Here is a 20,764-nt window from a genome sequence, read left to right as displayed (position 1 = left end):
ACAAATACTAAAAGACATTGCATACAGTCCTGTACTAATATTTAAAAATGCAAGACTAAAACTGCCTAAATACTGTGTATTTACAGTATAATTGTAAATCTTAAAAAACTACTCACTTCTAAATCTTTTGTAGTCATTTTTGTATTACTTTAGTATAAGTACATGTTAATTTGGATTCATACGTTGTTTTTTTCTGACTTTATGTGAACGAAAAGACACACATTTGCCCGTTTTCCCATTGGAAATAGTGATATTTTGAAATATCACTGTCCTGGTCACAAAAGCAAAGTTTGTGGGGAATAATAGCCATTCTCTATACTTTTGAGGCATAAGCAATTAGGAAATAACACTTACTACCCAGGAACAAAAATTGTGTTACATAGTGTTATCAGGCAGCCTATTTTGTTAGGCACAGCTAGGGGGCAGCAGAGACTGCAAAAATATGTTATTTTCAGCGAAAGCTGCAAACACTAGGTAGAAAATGAACTACTGAGCCGTATAAAATAAAAACACAATTACTGGTATGAAAACCATTTATGAGCCAACATTTTACTGAAAAACTAGTTGAAAGGAATAATCTCAGCTAACAATACCCACATATTTAAGATTAAAATCTGTTATTTACTCAAGATTGCTACTTGCTTTTTAAACTGCTTCTCAAGGTGGTACCAGACATGCATGCACCCTTAAGAACAAACTTTTTTTCTGAGACATGGCACAAATATTTAAAAGATATGCGTTTGGCATCTCCAGTAATGACCTGTAATGCTGCAGTGGGCAGCTGAAGTACGTAGCGCTCCTTTTCTGTGCCTGGTTATTGTGTAGACCTTGGTTTTAATCATGCAACAACACTAAAACTTAATGTAATATTGGTGTCTTGGGTTACAGATATACAATTTCAACATCCTTTTAATAAAATAAAAAATGATCTTAGACGCTGTAGATTAGGTTAGGGTGAAAACCAACACAGTATTCACAAGCGCCAAATTCCTTTAACTAAAAATCTACTGAAAGTAAAATAAGTGGGAAATCTTAATTGAAAAAATTTAAAATGACAAAAAAAAAAAAAGAAATACAAATCTCTATGAAGACAACAACGCCTTCTTAGCAGCGCCCCATGCATCTTTAATAGCAAGATTACTCATTTACTGACCCACGGTCCTGCTGGAATTCAAAGAATGTACACTCCTTCACTTATGTCCAGAGTGGATTGAATTCCTTGTTGGTGCTGAGCTTTGGAGAAATAAAGAAAAGTTGGTCCCAACAGAAGAAAACACACTAAAAAACTAAACAATAAAAAGGTTGCATTTACTGTGCTCCACGGCTGAAGAGACGTAGGGCAAGGCTTCTGTGAGGTCTGGATTTTCCTCAGGAGCTTCAAAACCACTTACTTTATTCCTAAGATTGTGGTGTTCAAATACAACAGTGTCTGATGTTTTAACAAGAACGGGTGGATTTTAAAACAGACAAAGGCCACTGACCATTAACCCAATTCAGAAATGTGATATAGAGGCAGCTTAGAGTAGAGTAAAAGAAAACAAAGGAATTCTTTAGAAGAGGACTTTGAAACTGGCCGCAAATGAAGAGATGCAATTCTGTGCACACATGTATCAACTTCTACAACCCCAGCTCTGATCATTGAGCTAAAATCAGTCCCACTCGTACCTCAATTCATATCAAAACACAGCATAGACTTGAGCTTGCCCGTCACACTATATTAAATCCAATAATGGATTTTTTTTTTTTTTTAGTTCAGTTTCCTAAATTTCAAACATTAAAAAAAAAAAAAAAAAAAACCACACACAGCCAGTCAATGTGAGGGTTAAACTAATAATCCTTTACTTAAAATGACTTCCTGCTATACAGTACAGGGAGAGGTAGCAGTAGAATTATTTTGACCCATCCCCAATAGCTTGAGGGGCAGCAGCAGGCAAAGCAGTCACCTTTGCAACTGGAATACCATCAGTGCTAAAGGGGAGCAGAATATGCAAAACCGTGCATTGCGTCATGGCATGGTACAGTTTAGCGATTGTCAACACAATGCTGTGCAGTCAACGCATTTCAATGTGTAATCATTTTTAAAATGATGTTGCTGTATTTGCCAACACTATGGTTTCTAAGTTACTCACTTTGTGTCTAAAATCAACACTGATTTCCCCTCATACACCACTCAATCCTGTGATTTTAGACAGTCTAGAAGACAATGCAAAATTCTACAAATGAAATCACTTTTAAATATGTATGTGACTTGAAGAAAAAGGAGATGCCTGCAACGATGAATATTCAGGATCAGTTAAATCATTAAAGATGATATATGTCCATAAAAAGCTGCAACGTAATAATCACGAAATTGAAGCGTAACATATAAAACCTATATTGTTAACTGCATTAAATTTTATAAAGCCACAATTGCAGTAAACATAAAATAAATGCTGCATTAAAATGGCACACACAATATAGTATAGAGGGATTTGATGAAATAAACAAAAACATCTGTTTGGTCCTGTAATTTATAAATCTGAATACAAACTTAAAAAAAAAAAAAAAAAAAACTTTACATTTCATTTTCATTTTACACACCTGGCTATGCAGTTCATCATTTAAAAAAAAGCTTTATATTTAAACCATACAACTTAAGAAAAACTTTAAAAAGAAACACCTATTACCTACGATCCCACAAGCCAATTTCCCTTCATTAAAAAAAGCCTTCATTTGCAGTCATTGATGCACAATATATTTTCTTCTTCTATAATGACACACAAATAAGAACAGGTTCCTTACAAATCAGTTTAAGGCTAAAAGAACACTGGCAGCATACAAGTTAGGGGTAATATTAACTTTAAAAAAAAAAATCCCACAGAAAATTACATAATGAAATATAGGGAAGTATAGGGAATTGCATGAACAATGCCTACTGTCAGAGGGAAAGAGACTAGACTTGCCAACATTTTTTGTAAAGAACTCTAGTTAAAGAAAAGTTACAATGACCTGCTCAATGTGGAAAATGGCTGTGCTCTTACAATCTGGATTTAAATGCATCATTTGAAAGCGTGTTGGAGTGGATTTTTCAGATGTCCGATCATAACAATCGGGAGGCAAATTTTGTCAACGTGCTTCTGGAGCATCCCTGTGTGTGTGTGTGTGTGTGTGTTTGTGTGTTTAAATATTAACTGCTCAGTATTTTCTTCTACATTGTATCCCGCTGTAGAGAGAGATTCTACAGCGAGAGAAAACATTCAGAACAGGAGGTTTTCATAAGGCAGCATATCCCGTAGAAGCGCCACGGAAACTCTCTCCATCAATACTTAAATCATCATCCTCGTCATCGTCAAGGTCACCTAGAACATTTGAGGATGTGTTTTTTCGTCTGGAAAAAAATTAAAAAAATCTGTTATACAATATCTGGTGCAATTATAATCGTCTCTTTCTACTAAGTACAAATGATGTATAATAAATGCTCTATAGTAACTACCTACCAGGAAGTTTGGAATCCACCTTTTAATTCCCATGTGTTTTAATTGGCGTGCGCTAAACTGAAACACTAGAAATGTACAAAGCTACAGGACAGCTTCTGGTCCGAGCTGCTGCTTGCAGGAGGAATGTTGAATCCCGTGAAACAAGCTCACCTCATTTCGTTCCGAAGTGTATTGAGCTGCCCCTGTAGTTGATCATGGAGTTCAGTTTGCTCGTCTAGATCCCTCTGCAGCTTCTTCTTGCCGTGTTCCAGTCTCTCGATTTCCTCCTCTGCCTCATCCAGCTGCCGTTTCATAGCTTTCAAACGCAGTTGCAGCTGAAACATTTCGGATTCACCATACAATCCATAAAAAAAAGGCTGATCACTTTTACAGCTTCAACTCGTAATCTTTTTAAACATGTACACTGTTGTACAATTTAATCCATATAGTCAAAAATATGTGCAATTACTAATTTTGAATACTAAGCAGATTCTTAGGACAGATGCTTTCCTACCTGATCTTTCTGGTCAGTCAGCGAGGTGTGCTCATCATCCACTTGCATCATCAACTCCTTGACTCTCCATTCCAGCCTTCGATTGGTTAACTGGAGATTAGCCCTTTCCCTGGAGGAAAAGAGCAGCACTAAATGAACCCTGGATCCCAGCAATCCTCACTTCCTTTCCGGTTTAAAAATTACAATTACGCTATTAAAAAAAAAAACTTCAAGTACTGTTTTAAGGAGTGTTTCTAAACTCTTTGGTTAAACAGAGTTTGTAATGAAGAGAAACCCACTCTGTTGAAAAAAAAAAAAAAAAAAAACCCTTTGTTTTGTGAATATGACACATGATAACGTTTAAATCCGATTCCAAAAAAACCAAAAAACATATTAGTAGCAACAGTAAACTAAGGCAGGATGGGTCATTTATTTATCTGACTTTATAACAGTTAAAGTTGGTTTCAAAGGGAAATAACTCAAATCTCCCAATGCTCCTGTGCTTGGCAGGAGGCAATCAGCTTTACCTTTCTTCCCCTTCTAACCGGTCTTCCAGTTCATGAACTCTGGACTCCAGCTGAGATACAACTCCATCCTTGTTGGATCTCTGGAAACCTTCAAGATGTGCCACTCTGCTCCTCAGATCTTTGTTCTGCACAGAAAATAAATAAAATACATACATAAATAAATAAATTCTTCCCTCTGGGTATTTTAACTGAATTCATTAACATCTCAGGCTGTTTCAGGATGCTAAGGGAGAAAAACCTCAACGACAGAATGATAAAGTGTGTGTTTAGTATGCTCGTCTTGCTGGTTTGGCAATTCTTTAGGGACCACTGCCTCAGCTCTCCCTTGGTAACTGGGAATGGGTATCTGAGATTTCTCAGTCTAGTTTAAGCAAATCTGAGCTCACTGCAAGCCTCCAGTCAACCCAGTTTTATATGGGTACCTAGTGTAACAATATAGTCTTTATAAAAAAGGCGAAGAAAAGGGTTGGAAAGCGGACCTAAAGACTGGATTTATATATATATATATATATATATATATACATATATATATATATATATATATATATAAAATATATATATATATATATATAAATCTATATATATATATACTATATTATATATATATTATATTTCTACAATGTTCCATTTCATCCTTTATTTTCCCCAGGCTGTAATGAGATTAATAGGGTCCCTGACAAGTACTTTACCTGTCTCTCCAGTGAGGTCTTGTCACACTCCAGGTCCTGTCTCGCAGCTCTCTCCTGCAGAAGTTCATTCCTCATCTGCTCCAACTGTCAGTGAAAAAAAAAAGTGGAGTCATTATCCAGACATCCTTCACAAGTTGTGAGATGTCTCAACACGCCTGCTTTTCTTCCATTATATTTGTACAACAAACTTTTCCCTTGGTACTTCTAAAAAGAAATCTCTCGTCAGAAAAGTTCTTGTCAAACCTTTGTCTGATATTCCGTCAATGCATTGTATACAAAACATACTGAATAAAACTAATATTTTTGCACTACTTCCTACAGTAGCAAAATATTTTTAAAATCTGCAATGGCCAGAATAGCAAGCCTGAAATGGTACAACAAGCAAAAGGATTGAACATTATAATATGTCCCCAAAACACTTTCATTTACATTTAAGTACATAATGTTGTGCCTTGGGTCTTCTTTTATCAATACAAAAGGTCAATATGTGCATTTTAATCTGGAGCACAAGTCATTGTAAAATGCCCTTTTAAAAACAAGAACATTGCAATAAAGCAGTCTCATTTCTAAAGAGCAAGAACATGTTACACAATGTGAAGGTCGTAATAGCTATTAGAAAGTTAGCATTTAGCTTGCATCTTGCATAAACAGATTAGCAGGCCTAAGAGTTCACAATACCACATGGTGCAAGGCCACTATGGTACTTATTCCCAAGACTCTTTGGAAAATGTCCCAGACTGTGACAAATAAAAACACCAATTTTCATAGTTTACCCTTCTGAAAAACCTTGTTGGATATTCTAGTTTGTTTAAATTCCTGATCCAAACAGCTCACATACCGTGCAGCTGCAAGTGGTTATTACTGAGCTCTTCCAGCTAGCTCACAGCTTGGAGAGAAAAAACATTAAATAAATAAATAAATAAATAAAACCAGCCCTCCTTTCTGGCTGTTGGACAGAAACACCCTCCATAAAAAGCATCTTTCTGCCACTTTCCATTGATATTGAATAAAATAAAAGAAGCACATTCACGTGATATAGAATGGGCTCTTTTTCAAACAGGAACTTACTATAGTCAATATTTTATGCCAATTAGAAGCTGAATGGGGACAGTGCTATTGAAGGATGGCCTACATATTGGTGCAAACAGTTAAATGCTCCAGGGAGCAGAGTCAGCAGTGTGGAACGGGCTTAGACTCAGCAAAGCTAATCACATTTTTATCCTATATTCAGGGAAAAGGAAGCTTATTCCCAGACTCATTTAGCAGCACTGTACACCTGGTGCCAGCAGAGGAGCAGGTGCACAGTAATCCAGAGCCCTCCTGATAAAACACTAGCAGCTAGGCACGAAGTGCACTCTTCAAACTATCTGCACTGAACGAAGTGCACTCTTCAAACTGTCTGTATTGAAGGAAGTACATTCTCCAAACTATCTGTACTGAAGGAAGTGCATTCTCCAAACTGCCTGTACTGAAGGAAGTGCATTCTTCTTTCTGTACTACATGCTCTTTCCCTTGTCTGCTATCGGAACACTGATCATGCCTTTGGATACAACAGTTTTATAATTAAGGTAAAAAAATAATAATAATCCAGTATTATATTGTACCATTGCCCAGTAATACAAGGAGTAGACAGAGGAAAAGCAAGATTGCTTGAGAGTGAATCAGTAATGCCAGTAAGTGTTCTTTAGTAAAATAAAGTTTACTACAAATCAAGACCTAAATGTTATTTGCTACTAAAATATGTAAAGCTTAGGAAGGATGTTTTAATTGTAGTTTAAAAGACGGTCCTCTGTATTACAGTATGGCTCTCATGTGGCATTGATAAATAAGATGGGGTACGAATTCATTCATGGCAATCTCAGAAACCTTGCTATATGTCTGAAGTGCTGCAGGCCATTACATGTCTAGCTCCAATCATACTGTAAACGTGGCTTCAGTCCAACAGTTCTCAGAGCCAAGGTCATACACGTATGGCACTGTGGTGCATTGCTAGTCTCCTTTCATTCTCCAGTAAATTTCCAACAAACACAACACACACTCAACACCAAGATCAGCACAGTATTAAAGCATTGTAAACTGATAACCGTAAGCAAGAGATGTAACTGTACAGATCAGCTAAATTGATGCCCCTATGTGGGTTACAGGCAACTGCATCTCGCAATGCTTACCTGTTCTCTTCCCCGGTCTACTCTGTCCATCAGCAGATCCCCACTGTTCCTCTCCTCTTCCAGGTCAGTTTCTAACTGGGATATTTTGCCCTGCAGGAGAAAAGGTTTGAGAATAATAATTATTGTTGTCCACAGAGCACATAAATATTTTTGAAATGATTACCATATGTGCACCTTGTTTAGCATTAAAACGACTGACCTTTTAAGATATGGGCCAGCTTGCAACATAAAATTGCAGTGAAAAAAAATTAAAAAAATAAACTCTCCTGTGGAGATGACCTTTGAAGTTCTAGACAGGAATTAGGTACATGGAAAGATTTGTGCTTGAATGGGAAAAAAAAACCATTTCTCTTGCATATTACCTACAACAAAGTCAAGTGCAGTGTAAACGTAAACACAGTTCTATTTAAAACACGGTGCTTACCGATATATAAGCCTTTAGTAACATGTGAAATTAAAAGTTTACTTAATATGACTATTTATTATGCAAGTATAATTTCTTTACTTTCAGAAGTAAAATTTTTATATTGAATTGACCTAAAACAGAAACGGAAAAAACTGTCCGAATTACAAATCTGTATCAAGTATCTTATCTGACATGCTTCTGCTCAACACCACGATCCCACATTTTTTATTTTATATGGTTTTAAGACCCATTTCTCTAAAATGTGAAAAGAAATTCTCCAAAACCCACAGGTATCTATCTTGCCAAACATTCTGCAGCGTCTTATGTGTTTAAAAAGCAGTGGTGTGCAGAAGCAGTACCTCCATTAGTTTTATTTGTCGTGATCGGTCATCTTTGACGTGGGATTTGTTCTCCATTTCGACTTCCAGGTCGTAAACCTTTTGTTCCAAGTGCTGTCCTCTGAAAATCGCCTCATCTCTCTCTGTCTTACACTGTTTTAAATCTTCTGCCAGGATAGACATCTTTAAAAAAAAAAAATTAAAAAAATCAGGAGGAGAACTACATGGATATTTAAAAAACAAAAAAACCCAGGGCATTTGTTTGGAATATTTTTCCAAACTAAAATCTTTTATTACATTAACATAGGGTAATCACTTTGATCCCAAAGTGCTGTTTTCATATTTGACCACAAGATGGTGCCTTACAGAAACCTAAACATCTCTGGGGAGGATTTCTCTTAAAATCCTTATTCTGTTTTAACACTTAAACAGAGGAATCTCAGCCTTTGCAATTAACTGTATCCATAATTAATTTGAATATTTGTTTGCATTCCATCTCACAGATGTAAGCATATTACACTGCATTACATACTGGACTCAGAATACAATCTTAAAGAATACAAAATAATAACCCATTCGTAATAAGGATGTTCCATATTGGACAAGGCAAATGGAACAAGAAAAGATAGTGATGGGGGTGAAAGTTTGAAAACCAACTGAGAATTTTAAAAGTACTTGGCCAAAAAGAAATGGACTAATTCTGACTATCCCTCTGATAAAGACTGGAAACAATGACAACATTCATTAGCAACACTGGGGAAAAAGGAGCTGCATGGGTGAGCCAGAGTTGTAACCAAGTCTCATCATATATATATGATTACCACGACCTTTGCACAGAGCTAACATCACCAATTTTGAGACATTTCGGTTTCAGCGCCAACACAATTTACTGTAGTTGGGATACAGGGATGTTGCAGTATATCATGAAGGGCATTATAGGGGTGCGGTAATGCACTATATGCCCATTGTGCTCTGAATCTACGCACTAGTATTAATAATTACTGTACCTTGGTCCTAAATATTCTCTCTCTGACTGGTCCGAAAAACTGGTCAAAATGGGAGACTTGGCAGGTATGCATTACACAGACACATTTTTTATACTGCTCAATGTTAATATTAACTTAAGAGTAAAATTGCTTAATGGTCAAGGTACTTAGTCTTCAAATGTTGGGTGAAGTTAGACGATGTTTCAAGTTTTTTGCTTTACAGTCAATCAATCTTTGAAAAAGAACTCCACCACTGCAGGCACTTTCAGTGCGCTGCTTTCCATATTGCCGAATATACAGTTAACTTGCACCGATGTCTTCTTCCCGCCTCATATTATGCTTGATTCCAGCTTGCTGCTTATGACATTTTGATCATAGAACGGTGCTATAGACTAGAAAAGTGTTTCCTTAGCAACAGTCTTGACATTCACTGCTCGCGCCTGTTCTATTTATGCTACAAGATGACGGCTGCCGCTGCGCGCATTTTGATTTTTAAAATGTATTTTATCACAAAGACAATGATTCGAGTCAGATGGAGATTTTTGTGCGAGACTAGAGTCGAGTCACGTCTTTTGAGCACTGACGAGTCTTTTCTTGCAGGGAGTCGAGTCGAATCATTTGATGACAATGACGCGACTCGAGTCTGACTCGAGTCATTACAGCTCTGGGGTGAGTTTAGGGTAGCACTGTCAGATAGGACTAGTGGATGGAAAGCAGGCTTCCTTTAGCAAATTCTTTCAAAACAAGAACACCACAGCCAGTTTTTCCCAAGACATCAGTTTTCAGTTGCACAAAAGTCACTGCAAGCAGATGTTAAAACAGAAGAAAAACCAGCTCAAACCACTACACTTCTACAATAGGAATAACAGCCCCAGATGAAATGCTGTTAAATGTGCCAGCAGATAAATTTAAACTTCTGTAGAACTGTATTTTCACACTGGTCCAACCGTTTCATAAATGGTGAAGGTGCACTGGCGAGAAGTTCAAAATGTGGTCATTGCACGCTATGCGTTTGTCTATAACATCTTTCCACAAAAGGTGCACTGAAGAGCCATTAAAAAATCTAAAGTATAATGAAAAGCATGGAGTCTGGTGGTTTAAAATTCCAGAGTGGAACATGGCCATGGACAAAGCAATAGTGTTGAATGACAGACTTGGGTTCATTACCTGAACAAAAGTATCAGTGTAATGCAACTCTCAGAACAAGGCGTATAACCCTACTCTATATCAACCCATCTCACAAATATTCTCATTAGCAACAATAGAAATTCCATAGATTTTTAGCAGAGCCAGGGTTAAAGAGCACATGCATACCACACAGGAGGTGTGAGGGGTTAAACACTGACCACATGGGTTAAAATAGGGATAGCATGAGATAAAACAAGGCATTACTTTGTTATAGGAGGGCTTTGTAATGTAGTATTGTGTTATTGTATTCAATACCCTATATGGGACTGTCATCCGATTGTGCTTAAGTGCATCTCCCTGAATAAGAAACCATGCACTGTATGACGTTTTGCACTCATTGCTGTATAGGACGTGTTAAAGGACTACTGTTGTCTCTGCGACTGGTGAGGTAGTCCAACAGGGTATGCAATCATTTATGCAAATCAGTGCAAGACAAAAGATCTGGGACTTGAATACTGCCCCCGAGAAACTTTTTCTATTAAAACCTTGTGCAAACTTCACAATAGCTTCCACATCCACGCCACATGGTGCCTCATTTGACAATATAAAATGATTGATACAAATGTGTCAATCAGCTCATTAACCCCCATGTATTGTGAAGCTGCATCAATATGCAAGTTTGGAATTCCACAGCAATTACATCACTGTCAAGTGCGGTATTTCTTACAGAAGAACAGTTTCACACAAGGGATTTCGCCACAGATCCATTGTGTTAAGCATGCCTTCATTCCTTCGGGTTGGAGGTTAAATAGCTGGTCAGAAGAGTGCACCCCTACCTCATCCTGCAGCTTCTTGGTTGCCAGGCGAGACTTCTCCAGCTCTGCACTCTTGTCTCTCAGCTGTCTTTGCAAATCAGTCATCTCCTTGCGGTTCTTTTCCTTGTACTCATCGATTTGGACCTGCAGATCGAGTGTGGACCTCTGTGAAGCCTCTGCTATCTCATTCATCTGAAACATGAACAAAGAGGATTTCAAAATAACTCAAGGGACTTACCATGAGAACAACTTACCTAAAAGGAAACCTTTCAACCCCAGTATTACCACGACCTCCAGTGTCCACCTGCATCAGGAGTGAAGAGTCTCTGGTTGAAGGTCTAAAATTAATTCAAACCATTAGTCTGTACAAAACACAGAGTGCGGTAACATTAAAATGCTAAAAAGAGCTAAATTCAAAATTAAATTTAATGAACATCAATGCTTTAAAAATCCACTAAAAATTATCAGCACAGTACTATATCTCAATTGCAAGTTGTGGCATGGTCTAAAAATGCTTTTAATGAATGCCAAGCTGAATTTATCAGTTATTGTTTAATTTGTTCATGTCAACTAATTATGAAGATGGGCCTATGATTGTTAAAATAATTCCTCTTGGTAGTTAGACTGACACTGTCCGTTACAACTTAACACAGCAAAATTCACTAGTTTCAAAATACTAGGAAAAAACTAAACAGTCAACATTGTTTCAGACATTTTTTTTCCCCCCTTTCCTCAAAAAAGCAATCGTGGGCTCAGGGAAACTCAAGGATTACAGCAGCACCTTTCAGAACAAGATTCATTCATGCAAGATAAATATGAGAATCTGGGATCTTCTTGTTTTACCCTTATCCCCATTCTTTATTAGTAAGCTTCAGCTCCCATGAAATTCAGATAAGCTCAGTTTTCTGTGTGATTGGATTACACATGTCAGCTCTGAAGTAGCTAACCCCCCCATTGCACGCATCTAAAGTAAAAAGGCCCTCACCTCCTTCTGAAGTTTCTCAATAGTTCTGTCCAGATGCCTCCTCTCATCCTCTACCTCATTCTTGGTTCTCTTAAACTGCTCCTTCTGACTTTTCTCCTCCTTTAATCTCTCACTCAGTTCTTGGTGCTCGCGAGTCATTTTGCTAAGGCTTCTCTGCAGAAGGAAATGGAAAAGAAAATATCTGATATGAAATAGATTTTTGATACACTATGCACTGTCTGTCAACAGTTAACAGCTTAATATGTGAACACAACAATGTATTTGAAATACCGAATGGGAACACAAAGTATAGAGCACTAATTTTGTACTATACAAGCAATTAGAAAACGTTCAAGAGACACCATTCTTCTACCTGCACGTCCTCCAAGCGGCTCTCCAATACTCTATTGGCCATGGACAACTCCTCCTCTTGGTCTTTAACTTCTACCAGTGCTTCTTCCAACTCTTTCTTCTCTTTCTACAAAAACAAATACACCCTCTGTTGTGAAAACATGTGCTCCCTGTACTTTTTTTTTTTTTTTTTTTTTTTAGTAATCGCCAATTGTTTTTATAATTTTTTCTCCCAATCTGGAATAGCCAATTATTTTTAGGTTCAGCTTACTTTTACCACCCCCACACTAACTCTGGAGGGGCGAAGACAAACACATGCGGTCCTCTGAAGCGTGTGCCGTCAGCTGACTGCTTCTTTTTCACACTGCAGGACCATCATGCAGCCACCTCAGAGCTACAGCATCGGAGAACAACACAGCTCTGGGCAGCTTACAAGCAAGCCTGCCAGTACCCGGCCTGGTCAATGGTGCGCGATGAGCCGAGGACACCCTGGCTGACTTAAGCCTTCTCCACCGCGCTGGACGGCACTTGCTAATTGTGCACCACCCCCTGGGAACTCTACTCCATGATCGGCAGTGGAATAGCCTGGACTTGAATCGGTAACATCCAGGCTATGGGTGCATCCTGCACTCCACGCGGAGTGCCTTTACTGGATGCGCCACTCGGGAGCCCCTTGCTCCTTGCATTTTCTACTGAAAAGTAACAACATTCTTTCATCAATGCATATGGTTCATTTGTGTCTTACACAATCAAGCCTTTGCAACAGAAATGGTGGAAAAGCTGTTTTGAACTATTCAGAGTCAGTTATATTATTTTTGGCGTATATGGGAAGATTTCATTTGCATATTAGGCATACTTTCATATTAGGCATACTTTCCACCTGGCTCACCCATGCACAGTTATTCATTCAAAATCACCTCGAGTCTGCCCATCTTTTCCTTTGCACAGCTTTCTTCCCTCTTCATCTTGTCAATGATTTTGTTGAGCTCTGCAACTTCCGCCTCCAGCGTGAGAATCTTTCTCCTCAGCCTCTCGTTCTCATCCATCAGCTGCTTAGCCTGGTTCTGAGCAGCGTTCTTCAACTCATCTGACGCAACCTTTTCACTCGACAGGGAAACGCTGTTCTGTGTGTGGTGAACAGCATTTAAGAAAAATTCACTCATCTATTTTACAGCCAGTTCTTTAAAGGGAATGTTGGTTTTGAAACTGTTAGTATTCAAACATTAGGTCACAGCAGATAATATAGGGATTTGAACCTGGTTTGATTATACATGACCACTCACTTAGGTTAAGGGTTCAAGTACTTCAATACAAGGTGCATGTTAACATACCACTCTGCACTCTGCACATAACAACTGCACTCTCACGTCTGTTTAATTCAGATTGCTTAAGGAAGGTCTTATTTTCTCCTTCATTTAAAACGTTGCTTTCACTTAATTCAACCTAAAGTTTAGCAATTAGACAAGACTCCGTTGTTGGCCTTTCTGTTCACTTTGGCTGCTTTTCACAGGGTGCAGCGTGAAAAGGGGCCTCGTCTTCTCTGGGGAGCTCAGTGAATGGAATGATGTCTTAGCCAGTTTTTCCAGTCTCTTCTGCATGAACAGAATTTATACCGGAACTTCAATGTTTACTAAATACCCGGCTTTGTTACCCATATCAATTAACTCATGATTCACTTTTTTTTTTTTGTATGCACACAAACTTTTCATAGAATTGAAGCATTGCAACTGCAAGTAGCTAAAGACAAATCTCAGCTAAAAGTCAAAAGCAAGAAACCATCTGGTTTGTCACTAAATTTAAATCTCTGTTTTTATAGCACCTGCAAGTATGTTAAACTACATTTATTTTGTCATAATATTAAAAAATAAATAAATAAATAAAAAGGTTTATTTTTTACTACCTGAAAACTGCAGGGTCTAAAATTTAAAAAGTGTGGATTTAGCTTAGCTCACTTTAGATTTCACAAAGTTTGCCAACATTCTCATATATTTGTCTAGACCGATATATTTGAACACAGAGAATCAGAAGCAGCATGTACTGTACTGGACAAAACCCTTACAATCAGCACTGGTGATATTTTCATACAGATTATGGTAACAACTGCCCATCTTTATGGATGTAAATATTTCCTCTGCTCTGGTACAGTGTTACTACATTATAAAAAACTAGGTGATAAGAAATGGTATGTACTGTAACATATCATACCTTATCAGCAGATTAATGGTCTGATTTGCACATTCGGATTTTCACACACTGCACTATGATTAATTGAGATGTACAGCTGGTACTGTGTTAAATATGTCAAAGCTTTCCAGGTGATGGACTTTATAGAATCAGAAAAAATGACTTTCCCCCCAGTTCTTCTGGAGTACTTCTAAATTCCAATGCTAGCTACTAATTATTGGCAATGTTTGGAAAAGTTATAGTATTCCTAACAATACTGAAGGCATGCCAGTACTGGGGTTCACATAACTAATCACAACTACTAAGTGCTTAGTGTGTCTTATGTTTTATAATCAGCAGTCAGATGACTGATAAATATCCACATGGGAGGAGGTCAAAGTTTTTTTCTCACGTATGAGATTGCTGAACCTGGTTTTCCAGTAGAATTAAGACTTTTGTCCTTGAACTCAGTCGAGGTTACAGTCCTTTGAAAAACAGGAACGTAAATCATTAACCTCAAACAAACCCAAGCGCTTCATAGCCAGTTTAACAAGTTAATTCTTCTCTGGGAAGGAATGAATGAGGGTCAAGTGTACAGGGTTTACTTTAAGAGGGAGAGACAGGTACTGCATTTTATGTGGGTGTGAGAGAATGGAATTCTCAAATGATTTGGCCCATTCATTTGATGTGCGGGCATGGTAACTACTGCAGGAACAGCAATGTTTTCTTTGTACTTTTCTAAAAACGCTATCAAAAAGTTGACAGGCTGTATTGTAGGTTGCCCACTGTTGCCACTGCCAATGTTTGTGAACTGAAACAAATTTGGTGACATGTACAAGTGGGAGTCCAAGCACTCTCCACAAACATTTTTAAGCAGATTCACATTGTCAGAGAGGCCTGGCCGCAACTGACCCAGAGCTTTCAAGCAGGTGTCCATGGCAACGCCACTTGCCAAGATGCGACATCACCAATAGCACAACGCCACAAATCCCTCACTGCTCATTCCAACACAACGAAAAGGAGGAGGAGGAGAACAAGGGCAAGTTTTAAAAACTCCAGTTGGAAACATATCTTTCTACCAGAACAGCACAAATAACGGTGAGTAATGGTACTTCGTATTTTATTTCAGGGAGAGAGAACATGTTTAATATCTGTTAAGATGGATTCCTAAGTGGATTCTCTTCAGGAAAGAAAGAAGAAATGCACATTTAAGAATAGCCATTCGTATCCAAAGCTCTTGTAAAATGCTGCATCTAAATCAATTTGCCACAGCCATGTAGCAGAATTTCATAGGGCCGAGAACTGACCTGCCTATACACCAGTCTTGTGTATAATAAAACCTCTGGAAAGATAGTCTTACCGAATGAATATTACAAATGCTTTCTCTCTAATATATAGTACAACAAGTAGTGTTCTGTCCAGCCATCTGCCAGGTATGTGCTAGAATGAATCAGTTTCAGACACAAAAGGGGCCTAGCACTGGAATTGTTTAGTACAGGGAGGGAGTATTAATGGCCATAGAAAAGAGCTTGCAGTCTAAATTAAAAAGTGATGCTTGAGAGGTACTGGAGAGAGTCCAATCACCATCAAAAGTCTAGAGCCCAAGTGAATCTTACGCAACAATCCCAAACTCTTTCGAACTTCCTAGTTCTACGGGTGTTTCTTTTCATCCCAACTAAAACAAGGAAATCAAATGCTACTTTAACAAGAAAAAAGGAGGCAGGCAATCTCAAAGGATATTCATTATAGTCTAAATGCAGACTGATTTATACCGATCTAGCCATATTCATTCAATGACTCCAGTACCTTAAAAACAAGTCACACAAAACACACCCGCCTTTTTAATATCGAGACTAAACACATTCCAGAAATTCATGTCAAGTTCACTTTCACACATTCCTCTAGGCCCTGTTCTATATTTACAACAAACCCTTTGACTCCAGAATCAGGGCTTCCCAACCTTGGTCCTGGGGACCCAGTTTGTCTACTGGTTTTCATTCCAACTGAGTGCTCAGTAACTTAACTAAACCCTTTTAACTATTACATTTGCTTAATAGGACCTTTTTAATTGTTTGCTCCTAAAAAGTTGCAGGGTTCAAGTAATGTACAAAATGTTACAACTAACTGTACATATGCAACTGATGAAGAGCTGAAAAGTCTAAAAGGTCTAATTAAGCAAATTATTAGTTATATTAAAGGGGTCTAGTTCAGTAATGGAGAGCTCAGTTGGAATGAAAACCAACAGACACAGGGGGACCCCAGGACCAGGGTTGGGAAATCCTGCTATAGATGGTGGTTGCGACAGGGCAAAAGTTTGTTTTAGTCTGTTTGGGAATGTAAGGTTGTCAAGGATGGGGTTCATTCTGTCCCTGACAACACACAGGTATGAACATTTTCCAATGATGTAATTGAGTGCTAACTAAGGAATGGCCACCTGTATAAAGGGGTCAGAAAATCCTTTATTTGGGAGAAGGGAGTTAGGGGAATGGAGCGTATGAAACAGAGTGCCGTTAGTAACTGTTCAGCGAAGGTGAATGCCCAGCCTGATAGCAGCGTTTGGGTATAGTATTGTTTTGTTTGAACCTTTTGTTTTGGGCCTCGTGGCATGTATGTTTGTTCCTGTGTTTTGTGTAATAAATGTGTGCAACAGCGCTTCACTGCAGCTTTTGGTCTCTGCATCTCAAATTCGTGGCAGTGGTAAATAGTCATTTTCCATCCATAGATATTGATAATCCATCTACTTTCCATGTATTCTCCAATCCCCCTTTTAAGTTCTTAATTTCAAATCAGACAGTAAATCCTCGTCATATGATCAAGAAATACAGTTGCTCAATACATAATGTAATAAAGGCCCAGGTGAATACATGGTTTGGCATTCAGTTATCCAATGTATTAAACCTTAAGGGACCAATTCAATTAAGCCTTAGCTGGGAAAAATAACATGGATGTGGAGAACTGATTTTGATGCCTTATTGAGGCTATCAAATTGAATCAAAGAAATACATTTCAGATGTTATATCTTTTTAATGTCTATTATGGAAAAAAAAAAGATTAAATTTGAATCAAAAGTTGGACCAGAAAGAATATGCCACTACAATTAATGAGCAATAGGAACCATTGAGCGCTCTAGCTTCCACCAGCCAACTCTGCATGAGGATCCGGTGTCAGTGCAAAACGTGAGGAGGCAGAAAGAGCAGAGCGACATTTTATGACAAAGAAGGACAGCAAATCACAGCGGGGCAATCTCAGCAACAATAGGCATAACCTGGCATAATTGTGAAAGGGAAAATGCTTGCAAACATTTTGGAAAAAAATAAGAAAAGAAAATTGGAATCGTCTTCATATTTATAGGAGGGAAGAAAGAATTTTTTAATTCCAATGAGTTCAGTCCAAAAGGGTTGTTCTGAAATGTAAAAGAAGTTAAGAATTCTTAAGAGCAGACTAGTGATCACACACTTGTTACATTTAAATTTTTTGTTTTTAACTTTACACACAGTGAGAACCCTGTACAGGATTTGATAAACTGTATGGCTAATAATCTTATCAACCACTATATGAGTCATGCATTTAAGGAACACCCGTTTCATTGCTGTTAATTCACCCTCTCTTGTGCAGAACTGTATTTCACACAACAAAACAAACAGTTAAACTAGTTGCAGGTGAGGATCTAGCTATTCCTCCTACAAAACTTACATAAAGGTAGTTTCTTTATGAACTTTAAAAAAGTTAGACTACTTATAGAAGTGAAAAATCTAAATTATGGATATGGACAACACAAAAATCTGCTCAGATGTTTGTAGCAATTTTCAAATTATGTTAAACCCCCTGGTCTTTCACAAAAGAGTACCATATAACGGTCTGCTTTAGTTAAAGGAAATGACTTCAGTAAAAAGGAAATGATTTCAGGACAGATGACTCCTGTGACTGCTGTAACAGGAAGGAAATGGCAGAGAACATGAAACACCGGGAGTTGGGAACAGGAAACTCCTTTAAAAGGATCACACTAAAACACCACCAGGTCACACATCTTTTCATCTGAAGGAGGTAATAAAAGATCCAACTAATCACACACGCACACAGACACACACACGATTTAAAAATAATAAACTTACACTTGGGAATGCATTTCCATTTTGTGACTGGGATGTACTAGACAATGCTAAAAAACAGTGAAACAGTTTACAGAGAACAAGATTCAAACGAACAAAGTCAGTCACCTTAAATGGTCAAATTCCATCAGTTTAATCTTAAGTTATTCAAAACAGGCACACATCACAACTTCCTCTTTTCCCACAAGAATGTCTATTGTACATGTAAATACTGTGAAATAAACACTGCTTGTAAACATAGAACATTAGGCAGCATTGGGGAAACCTCTTCAAAAGAACATACCTTGTACCCTTCAAACTCATAGAACTAACATGCTCATTTTCCATACACAGCCTCCAGTAAGGGTCCTTCCATGCTTACCTGCGTTGCTTCTGCCAGCGAGGTCCTTAGTTTTTGTAGCTCCTTGTCATATTGCTCTTTGAGTTTGTCCACCTCCTGGTCATGACTGGACACCTCTTCCTTCAAGGCCCCTTTGAGGGCCATCAGCTCACGTTCTCTTCTCCTCAACATATCCTCCTGCTCTTCCTTAAACAGCATGATCTCCTGGAAATCTTGTTTCAATTGCAACAGGTCCTGAAGAGCACAAAGCAAATATATTGGTTCTCCAAACGCAGAAGGCAAATGTCTGGAACACAACGAATCAAAAGGTCCAGTAGTACTATCTGAAAATTTGAACAAACATGCATCTTTGATTATATTTTTTTTTTTTTTTTTTTTTTTTAAATTCCCCATTTCAGATGATTCACAGACAAAACTTCCAGTTGAGTCTATGTGATCACTGGTATCAGCATAAAACCCCCTGAACAAACCTTTTCAAATCCTGGCGAGAAATTCAGAGAAAACGGCTGATGCTTCCTTAAAATTAGAACGCATTCAACTTTGTCATACTAGTGTGAAATTCCACACAACGAGGAAATTGGAGCAAAAAAAGCCTCAAAGCTTTAGACAAGATAAAATCACCTTGGTAAGAGCATCCTTCTCTTCGTCCTCAGCCCTGGCTTGCTTTGCACCATCCAGCTCGTCATGCATTTCAGACAGCTGATCCTGCAGGTCCCGGATTTCATTCTGATGCTGCTCCTGCTCCATTTTTACCTGATACAATCTGGAGGAGACCCAAACAATCACATTAGAAAACAGCAACCATGCACCTCTGCATTCAAGCATCTAGGATCCCCACAACACCTATATAATAAAAACAGAGAATGGCAGAGACATTAAAACCAGATAAATTAAACATAAAAATGTAGAAGATTTATTTAAAGATATAGAACACCCTTAAAAAATGCAACTACTTGATTTCTGCAGGGCCGGTCTCAGCTTAAATAAGAGTATAGACTATTGTTCTCCCCTTGGAAGAATCAGTTAGCCATACTGAATGCTACAAGCCTACCAAGGGGTCCTTAGACACTCAAAACAAACAGATTAGAAAATGCACAGTTGTCCAGCTTTATCAGTTTATCTCTTAGTAGAGCACTGAAGACAGACTGAGGAGTTAAGGGGATAAGAGTAAATTGGAATTTCATCTCCCTGTACTACTTCATGATAGGCACAAGTCATACTAACAGCTCATTAATGAAAAAGAATAGAAACACAAACAAGCACCGTGTCTAACTAAAATCAACACAAGAAAGGAGACACATGTATTATTATGGAATTAAGTAATGAATAGGGGTTAGAAAGAGGAAATGTGATTACAAAGCTCTCTGTTTAGAAAGAAGAAATAAACAAAGAAACATTATACAGGAGGGACTTCAGTACAAGAGAAATAAATCAGCAGTAAAATAAAAAGAAACAACCCCTTAATTAATGGCAAGTCCGATTTGAAAAATATACAACTATTACAATGAGTGCTAAAAAAAACAAAAACAAAGAGAGACAGGAAGTCTGGAATGAATAGCCAGACATAGTGGAAAGTTTGTTCATAACATTTATCTTATCAAAATAAACGTGCCAATCGGTCCCAAAAAACCTGCTTTCAGTCTAGAGTAAAGGGTGATATTTTAAAGTACAGCAGTCAACCACATACAATACAGTACTGGACCTACTTTATGGAATCTTGCAAGACTGACTCTACAACTAAAGATCTACTTCACATGGTGCCCAAACACAATTCCCATCTGTACCATGAAACCAGGCTAACTTTTTTCAGCAGTTTGAGGTTTAAACCAGTC

General features: G+C 37.9%; 1 protein-coding gene across 1 annotated transcript in view; it reads right to left on the bottom strand.

Moving 5' to 3' along the window:
- Positions 1 to 1,816: 1,816 nt before the first annotated feature.
- Positions 1,817 to 20,764, bottom strand: part of LOC121294737 (cingulin-like protein 1) — a 29,796-nt gene continuing 10,848 nt past the window's right edge. Inside the window, exons 7-19 of the mRNA XM_041218786.1 lie at positions 19,554 to 19,695; positions 18,954 to 19,166; positions 13,238 to 13,444; positions 12,343 to 12,447; positions 11,991 to 12,143; positions 11,027 to 11,197; positions 8,098 to 8,259; positions 7,333 to 7,422; positions 5,165 to 5,248; positions 4,476 to 4,600; positions 3,970 to 4,078; positions 3,627 to 3,790; positions 1,817 to 3,367 (exon numbers count right to left, since the gene is read on the bottom strand). Coding sequence (XP_041074720.1) covers positions 3,253 to 3,367; positions 3,627 to 3,790; positions 3,970 to 4,078; positions 4,476 to 4,600; positions 5,165 to 5,248; positions 7,333 to 7,422; positions 8,098 to 8,259; positions 11,027 to 11,197; positions 11,991 to 12,143; positions 12,343 to 12,447; positions 13,238 to 13,444; positions 18,954 to 19,166; positions 19,554 to 19,695 — 1,840 coding nt within the window. The 3' untranslated portion in view covers positions 1,817 to 3,252. The remainder of the gene's footprint in view (positions 3,368 to 3,626; positions 3,791 to 3,969; positions 4,079 to 4,475; positions 4,601 to 5,164; positions 5,249 to 7,332; positions 7,423 to 8,097; positions 8,260 to 11,026; positions 11,198 to 11,990; positions 12,144 to 12,342; positions 12,448 to 13,237; positions 13,445 to 18,953; positions 19,167 to 19,553; positions 19,696 to 20,764) is intronic.

The sequence above is a fragment of the Polyodon spathula genome, chromosome 19 (genome assembly GCF_017654505.1).
Source record: "Polyodon spathula isolate WHYD16114869_AA chromosome 19, ASM1765450v1, whole genome shotgun sequence".
NCBI lineage: Eukaryota > Metazoa > Chordata > Actinopteri > Acipenseriformes > Polyodontidae > Polyodon > Polyodon spathula.
Note: the sequence above shows the minus strand (reverse complement) of the source record. Positions and strands in the feature narration are given on the sequence as shown.